This window comes from Mustelus asterias, unplaced genomic scaffold (genome assembly GCF_964213995.1).
Source record: "Mustelus asterias unplaced genomic scaffold, sMusAst1.hap1.1 HAP1_SCAFFOLD_2496, whole genome shotgun sequence".
Classification (NCBI taxonomy): Eukaryota; Metazoa; Chordata; class Chondrichthyes; order Carcharhiniformes; family Triakidae; genus Mustelus; species Mustelus asterias.
In genome coordinates, this window is record NW_027592441.1 from 45,096 (window position 1) to 54,242 (window position 9,147).

Consider the following 9,147-nt stretch of genomic DNA (forward strand, 5'->3'; position numbering starts at 1 on the left):
GAAGAGGGCCAGCATCGGCATGACAACCTGAAGGCCCCTCTGGGCTGGAACCACTCAATGATTCCATGATTCGATGATCAAAGAGTTCGATCAAGTTAACCGAACACAATTTATCTTTAACAAAGCCATTCCCATTTATCATCTGACCACCCACCCACCCCCCCTCCCAACCCCCAAGGTGCTTAGATCACTGGGATTGCTGCTCCTGAGACTGTCAAGCATTTTGATGGGGCAGAGTAGAGGAAGCTTCATTCTGCATCTACACCTGACCTAGCATAGTCAATGCCAACACTCTGTCCACACAATAGGCAAGTGCTCCATTTAGAATACAAAGTAGAGGAAGGCATTATTCAAGCAAACAAAGCTCTGGTTAGACCAAACCTGAACAGATCTGGACACCACAAGCATAGCAAGGATAACTGCCCTTGAGGGATCGTGCAATGGAGACCTACCAGAATGATAACAAGACTCCAAGGTTTAAGCTACAAGGAGAGACTAAGCAAATTAGGATTGTATCACTCGAAGTTAAAGGATTTAATCAATGTTTTCAAGATGTCAAGGGGCAAAGATAGGGTAGGTTGGGAATAACCCTGTTAGTTGTGGAGCCTGGGTCAAGAGGGAACAGTCTAAAAATGGAGCCAAAACATTCAGGAATGAAATTAGGAAACATTGGAAACACAAACTTTGGAACTCTCTTCCACAAATAGCAATTTTAAGTTTAAGTTTTAAGTTTATTTATTAGTGTCACAAATAGGCTTACACTAACACTGCAATGAGGTTACTGTGAAAATCTCCTCGTAGCCACACTCCGGCGCCTGTTCGGGTACATTGAGGGAGAATTTAGCATAGCCAATGCACTAACCAGCACGTCTTTCAGACTATGGGAGGAAACCAGAGCACCCGGAGGAAACCCACGCAGACACGGGGAGAGTGTGCAGCTCCGCACAGACATTCACCCAGGCCGCGGTTCGAACCTGGGTCCCTGGTGCTGTGAGACAACAGTGCTAACCACTGTGCCACCGTGCCAATTATTCATGTCAAAATTGAGATTGATTGTTTTCCAGGGTAGTAAGGGATGTGGGGCAAAGTTTACAAGCCATTAGGTTGCAGATCAGCCATAATATAATTGTGGTGGGAGAACTTGTTCCTCCCCCAATATTCCCCAGCACTAACATGAGGACCTAAGAAATAAGAGCTAGAGTTGGCCATTTGGCCTGACAGAGCCTGCTCCGTCACTCAGTGCGATCATGGCTGACATTTTGCATGAACTTCACTTTCCCGTCCACTCCCCATGTCCCTTGCTTCCCTGAGAGACGAACAATCTGTCTATCCCCGCCTTAAATATATTCACTGACGGGCCATCCAGAATCTTCAGGGGAATTCCAACGGTTCACAATTTCTCCTCATCTCCATCCTAAATGATTAGTGCCTTATGGCTTGATGACAGAAGCCAGAGGGTGGTTGTGGAGAGTTGTTTTTCAAACTGGAGGCCTGTGACCAGCGGTGTGCCTCAGGGATCAGTGCTGGGGTCCTCTGTTATTTGTCATTTATATTAATGATTTGGATGAGAATATAGGAGGCATGGTTAGTAAGTTTGCAGATGACACCAAAATTGGTGGACAGCGAAGAAGGTTATCTCCGATTGCAACGGGATCTTGATCAATTGGGCCAGTGGGCTGATGAATGGCAGATGGAGTTTAATTTAGATAAATGTGAGGTGATGCATTTTGGTAGATTGAACCAGGACTGACTCAGTTAATGGTAGGGCGTTGGGGAGAGTTACAGAACAAAGAGTTCTAGGGGTCCATGTTCATAGCTCCTTGAAAGTGGAATCACAGATGGACAGAGTGGTGAAGAAGGCATTCAGCATGTTTGGTTTCATCGGTCAGAACATTGAATACAGGAGTTGGGGCGTCTTGTTGAAGTTGTACAAGACATTGGTAAGACCACACTTGGAATACTGTGTACAGTTCTGGTCACCCTATTATAGAAAGGATATTATTAAGCTAGAAAGAGTGCAGAAAAGATTTACCAGGATGTTACCGGGACTTGCTGATTTGAGTTATAAGGAGAGGCTGGATAGACTGGGACCTTTTTCTCTGGAGCATAGGAGGCTGAGGGGCAATCTTATAGAGGTCTATAAAATAATGAGGGGCATAGATCAGCTAGATAGTTAATATCTTTCCCCAAAGGTAGGGGATCTAAAACTAGAGGGCATAGATTTAAGGTGAGAGGGGAGCGATACAAAAGAGTCCAGAGGGGCAATTTTTTCACACAGAGGGTGGTGAGTGTCTGGAACAAGCTGCCAGAGGTAGTAGTAAAGGCGGGTACAATTTTGTCTTTTAAAAAGCGTTCAGACAATTACATGGGTAAGATGGGTATAGAGGGATATGGGCCAAATGTGGGCAATTGGGTCTAGTTTAGGGATTTTTTAAAAAAGGGCGGCATGGACAAGTTGGGCCGAAGGGCCTGTTTCTATGCTGTAAACCTCTATGACTCTATTATCCTGAGATTGTGCCCCTACGTCTAGATTCTCCAGCCTGGGAAAGCAACCTCTCAGTCTCTACCTTCATCATAGTGATGAGCATGAGACCAACAAAGGAAAAATGATAACAACAAAATTGCCCATTAATCAGTGACACACCTTCAATTGCAAATACTGACGTTGCACGGAATATTTCAGCAAAAACTGCCTGATCAGTGTAACTCATATTAACATTGATGCTGCCTTTACAACAAAGATTCCTCAGTCACCCTGACAGGTTGAATCGATCCTGCCAGTGGAATTCCAGGAAATATATTTCTGACACTTTCAGAAAGACTGAATTTGCATTTTGACAGCAACCTGAACAATTCCCGGACATTGCAAAACGTTTTGAAGCCAATCCTATAGTTTTGAGCCAAAGTAAGATGCTGTGGATGAAATCGGATCCGTCGGAAGGTCACAAACTTTGTTCCTTCCTCCAGAGATGCTGCCAGACCTGCCGAGAACTACCAGCGTTTTATGTAAGTACTTTCGAAGCATCATTACTGTAACAATGTAGGAAACACAACAACCAATTTGTGCACAGTATGCTCTCTCACACAAAACAATGAGATAAACGACCCCATCATCTGTTTCAGTGGGTCAATATTGATTTAGAAAGAAGGAAGAGAAGAAGGCTCTGCCCTTAGACTCACAGAATAACTGGAAATACAACAAAGAAGGAATCCATTTGAACCATCAGCCCGTGCGGCCTCTTAGAAAGAATTGTCCAGTTAGACCCCCCTGCTCCCCACAGCTCTACAATTTTATTTATTATTTGAAGTATTTATCCAATTCCTTTTTGAAAGTGATTATTGATTCTGCTTTCACCATTCTCTCAAATACTGCATTCCAAATCACAAGTGGCACAGTGGTTAGCCCTGCTGCCTCACAGCACCAGGGAGCCAGGTTCGATTCCCGGCTTGGGTCACTGTCTGTGTGGAGTTTGCACGTTCTCCCTGTGTCTGCGTGGGTTTCCTCCGGGTGCTCCGGTTTCCTCCCACAGTCTGGAAGATGTGCTGGTTTGGTGCAATGACCCGAACAGGTGGCGACTGGGGAATTTCACAGTAACTTCATTGCAGTGTTAATGTAACCCTTACTTGTGATAAATAAATATACTTTTTTACTTTAGAATAACTTGCCACGTTCAATAAAATTTCCACCTGTTGCCTCTGATTCTTTTGCCATTCTCCTCAAATCAGTATCCTGTAGTTACCGAAACTGTTGCCATTGGAAACAGTTTCTACTTGTTTGTTCTATTAGAACCTTTCAAGATTTTGATTGTCTCAATCAAATCTCCCCACAACCTTCTCTGCTCAAAGGGAGAACAATCCCAGATTCTCCTCTTTCTCCATGCCCTAGGCCTTTTATCCCCATTGCCAATTTTGTTTCTTATTCGATCACAGGTTGTGCATGTCGCTGGCTAAGCCAGCATTTATTGTCCATCCCCCATTGCCCCTTGAGAAGGTGGTGGTGAGCCGCCTTCTGAACCGCGGCAGTCCATGTGGTGTAGGTACACCCACAGTGCTGTTAGGGAGGAGGTTCCATGATTTTGACCCAGCGACAGTGAAGGAATAGCGATATATTTCCAAGTCATGATGGTGGGTGATTCGGAGGGGAACATCCAGCTGGTGGTGTTCCCAGGTATTTGCTGCTCTTGTCTGGAAGGTTTTCCAGGAATTCTAGCAAACTTCCCACCATCTCCAAGATTTTGTGATCCTTCTTAAAATACAATAGCCTGAACTGGCCAAAGGTCTCCAGCTGAGGCCTAGTTCTATAAAAAGCTGAGCTAAACTCCCTTGTTTTTGTACTCAATGGCTCCACTTATAAAGCTCAGGATCTGTTCCTACACTTCCTTAAAAATATCGCATTTTGTTTATATTGCTTTTAATTATTCTTTCTGCCAAAATGAATCACTTCACACTTCTATGCGTCACATTAAGTCAGCCCTTTACTCCAGTTTCTTACTATCCTCCTCACTGTTTACTACATCTCTGAGTCACAAACTTTCTAATTAAGTCTCACGTGCCAAAGAAATATTTTTTAATTCATTCTGTCATGGGGCATGGACATCACTGGCAAGGCCAGCATTTGTTGCCCATCCTTAACTGCCCTTGAACTCAGTGGCTGGGAGGCCATTTCAGAGTCAACTACATTGCCGTGGGTCTGGAGTCACAAGTAGGCCAGACCAGGCAAGGACAATAGATTTCCTTCCCTAAAGGTGAACCAGATGGGGTTTTTAATGACAATCGACAATGGTTTCATGGCCACCATTGCGGAGACTAACTTTCAGTAGCAGGTCTAGATTCCAGTTACCATGATGGGATTTGAACCTGTGTCCACAGAGCATTACCCTCGCTAACTAAGCCAGCGACACACCACCATCTTCCTTAGAATATATATTTTATGTATATATAATATATATAAAAACAATTCTTTCTCCAAAATATTGCTCTGGGATCTCTTGATTCCATCTGAGGGATGACATCACATCTAAAACACCTCTGACAGTGCGATACTCCCTCAGTCCTGACACTGTGAGTGTCGGCCGAGATTTTGTGCTCCGCTCTCTGTGGTGGGATTTGAACCCTCGCCTGCTGAGGTGAGAAGTGAGGCTGACGCATGCACGCCGCAGGTCCTTGCAACTCACACTGGGACATAACGGATTAGCAGAAAGCATATCAGGCTGGTCACGTCAGGCTGAGCCAGGGGCTATCGGGAAAAGATGAGCTGGGATTTTTCAACTTAGTCTCTCGTCCCCTCATATTTTCTCCCCCTCCTCACACAAGGTGACTGATTCTCACTGAGATAGAACAAATCTGACTTCTTCCAGTTATTTTTTTTCAGTAAAAGTTACTGTCCATGATGAATGCTGACTGTGTAAAAGGAAGAGACAAATTCAATGCGCACAGACAAACCTCACTTCCAGAAGGATCAATAGACAGTGATCAGACACTGGGAGAGGCCATTCAGCCCCTCAAGCCTGTTCTGCCAATCAATTAGATCATGGCTGATCTGCATCTTAACTTGCTTTAGTTCCATAGCTCTGGACAAATTGCCGAACAATAATCTATTAACGGCAGTTTTGCTGTTTTCAATTGACCCCCCCCCGCCGCCCCCCCCCCCCCCCGCCCCCCCCCCCCCCCCCCCCCCCAGCCTCGCCAGCTCTCTCAGGGAGACTTTCAGATTTCCAGGGGTTTTGTGTGAGGAAGTGTTCCTTGGTCTAGCTCTAACGTTAAGGTTCTGCTGCCTCATTCCCCACACCCCGACCAGGGAAATCACTTCTCTCTATCTACCCCATTCAATCCTTTAATCGTCTTACGCAACTGAATGAGATCATCCCTTAATACACAAGGGAATAGAAACCTCGTCCATGGAGCCCGTCTTTATAATTTAACCCTTTAGCACAGGGATTGGTAACCTGGGCTAGTGAGTGGGGCCGCATGGGGGACCCTCCTTCATCTCATTGGGCCACAAGATTGAAATGGGGCTTGTTCACTAACCGTGACCCCATGAATAAGATTCAATACGTCTAATACACGCCGAATATTTCATGATGAGTTATAGAAAATGCTTAACTGTTGATATATTAATGGAACTGTCATCAACTACAAATGGTAAAAACAAAAGAAATATTGACACTTTGGACACAGAGGGAGCGCGCGGCTCTCACAGTCAATGTTGTGAGCAATCAGCACCCACCTCACTTCACTCACACTTGCTTGACGTGCGAATCCCTTCAGTCACACCGACAGGAAATCAGTGCAATGGAATCAGACATAGAATCCCTACAGTGCAGAAGGAGGCCATTCGGCCCATCGAGTCTGCACCGACCACAATCTCACCCAGGTCCCAGCCCCATTACCCAATGCATTTACCCTAGCCAGCCCCGCTGACACCAAGGGACAATTTAACATGGTCAATCCACCTAACCAGCACGTCTTTCGGACTGTGGGAGGAAACCGGAGCACCCGCAGACACGGGGAGGTGGTGCAAACTCCACACAGACAGTGACCCAAGCTGGAAATTGAACCCGGGCCCCTGGTGCTGTGAGGCAGCAGTGCTAACCACGATGCCACCATGCCGCCCATACGTGGCAACCCCGCATGTGGGCAACGGTCAACAAAATGTCTGGTGGGGGGGGTGCACTCGGAACCCAGATGGGCCGCATGTGGCGCCCGGGCTGCAGGTTGCCCACCGCTGGGTTAGCACCAGGGTGGCCACTGTTTGCTGACCTCATCGTTAGCAGGTCACGATCTGGCGCTGAGGCCAACTCTGGTCCCCTTTCTACTCAAACTGAACCCGAACACTGAGCGGTCCTCACACAATCCCTGCACCATTCAGTGCCTTCTGCTGTCCCAGCCTGAAAGTCTGCAATTCCCCTCCCTGGACCCTTCTGCCTCCCTCTCTCTCCATTCCTTTACCACCGTCCCTCAAACCTAACTGGCTGCCCTCACATCGCTTTATGTGGGATGGTGTCAAAATTCTGGCAGACAATCCTCCTGCCACAGGCTCTGGAGAGTTTGCCCGATGTTACAGGCGCTATGCAAATGCAAGCGGCTGTTGTTGTTGTGGAGAGCTGCTCAGTGCAGACGGAGCAGGGAATGGAAAGGGCAGAATGATGCCCTTCTGTGCAGCTGCTATCACACTCGGGATATCTCTGCTCCCTGTCTGAGCTGATGCTGATTTCCTTGCGGATGGGGAACACAGCCCAGCCGCAGCAGACACCCTCATCCCGAAATTACAAAGCCATCCCTCCTGGCCCCTCATTCCCAGGCTGAAGCTGCAGGAATCGCTGCCATTGGAATGAATGGCGAATGAATGGGGGAGAGAAGCTTTAATGCTTCAATCCCCAGTGCGCTGCATCTCTGTGCAGACACTCAGAGCAGCAAAGCCTGCCATCTATTCCTGATCTCCCAGCTCTTATTGTTCCAGCTTTTACCCACCGTCATAGTTGACAATGATGATAGCCAGCATGTAATCCTTCCCCAGCATCGCGGCGGCCCTTCGCTGCCTTTTCCATAAGACACACAGAGTGACTGAGCGCTGCTGCTGTTCCCCAGCCTGGTGACAGCTCCCTGCCTCACTCACTCAGCTCACCAATGGCTTCCTCACTGCTGCTCCCACAGCAAATGCCTTCTCTGCCCCCCTCCCCTCCTCCTCTCCTCCCCCTCTTCCCCTCCCCTCCTCCTCCCATCCCCTCCTCCTCCTCTCCCCTCCTCCTCTTCCCCCCCTCCCCTCCTCCTCTTCCCCCCCTCCCCTCCTCCTCTCCTCCCCCTCTTCCCCTCCCCTCCTCCCATCCCCTCCTCCTCTTCCCCCCTCCCCTCCTCCTCTTCCCCCCCTCCCCTCCTCCTCTTCCCCCCTCCCCTCCTCCTCGCCCCCCCCCTGCGCCCCTCCCTCTTCCCCCCTCCCCTCCTCCTCTTCCCCCCCTCCCCTCCTCCTCTTCCCCCCCCCTCCCCTCCTCCTCTTCCCCCCCTCCCCTCCTCCTCTTCCCCTCCCCTCCTCCTCTCCTCCCCCTCTTCCCCTCCCCTCCTCCTCCCATCCCCTCCTCCTCCCATCCCCTCCTCCTCCCATCCCCTCCTCCTCCTCTCCCCCTCCCCTCCTCCTCTCCTCCCCTCCTCCTCTTCCCCTCCCCTCCTCCCCTCCCCTCCCCTCCTCCTCCCATCCCCTCCTCTCCCCCTCCTCTCCCCCTCCTCCCATCCCCTCCTCTCCCCCTCCTCTCCCCCTCCTCCCATCCCCTCCTCTCCCCCTCCTCCCATCCCCTCCTCTCCCCCTCCTCCCATCCCCTCCTCTCCCCCTCCTCCCATCCCCTCCTCTCCCCCTCCTCCCATCCCCTCCTCTCCCCCTCCTCCCATCCCCTCCTCTCCCCCTCCTCTCCCCCTCCTCCCATCCCCTCCTCTCCCCCTCCTCCCATCCCCTCCTCTCCCCCTCCTCCCATCCCCTCCTCTCCCCCTCCTCCCATCCCCTCCTCTCCCCCTCCTCCCATCCCCTCCTCTCCCCCTCCTCCTCTCCTCCCCTCCCCTCCTCCTCTCCCCCCTCCTCCCATCCCCCCCTCCTCCCATCCCCTCCTCCCATCCCCTCCTCCTCTCCCCCTCCTTCCACTTGCTCTTCCTCTTCCTTTACTCCCCCCTCCCCTTCCTCCTGCTTTTCCCACATTCTCCCCATCTCCCGCTTCCCCCTCCTCCCCTCTCCCCCTCTCCACCTCCCCATCTCCCTCCCCTCATCTCCCTCTCTCCCATCTTGCTCTCCCCCTCCCCATTTCCATCTGCCCCCTCCTCACCTCCCACTCCCCCATCTTCCTCTCCCCCTCCCTCTTTTCCACCTCGCCTTCCCGTACCTTGCTTCATCCTCCCCCTCTTCCCCACAATTTCTTTCTCCCCCTCCCCATCTCTCCCACCTCCAACACTCCCTACTCCCTCGCCCTACCCCTTCCTCCTCCCCACCTCCTCCTCACCTCCTCCACCTCACCCTCCTGCCCTTTCCCCCTCTCCCTCCACCCCTCTCCTTCCTCATCACCCCTCCCTCTTCCCCAACACCCTCCCTCCTTCTCGCTCTCTCTCTCCCTCTCCCTCCTTCCCTCCCTCTCGCTCCCTCTCTCCTCCCCCTGTCCCTTCCTCCCTTTC

General features: G+C 50.5%; 1 protein-coding gene across 1 annotated transcript in view; it reads right to left on the reverse strand.

The window, feature by feature from the left end:
* The window catches only part of LOC144489750 (amyloid-beta A4 precursor protein-binding family B member 3-like), a 49,701-nt gene extending 42,182 nt beyond the window's left edge, over nt 1-7,519 (reverse strand). Inside the window, exon 1 of the mRNA XM_078207601.1 lies at nt 7,471-7,519. Within this exon, the coding sequence (XP_078063727.1) occupies nt 7,471-7,519 (49 nt within the window). The remainder of the gene's footprint in view (nt 1-7,470) is intronic.
* Between the last annotated feature and the right edge of the window lie 1,628 nt (nt 7,520-9,147).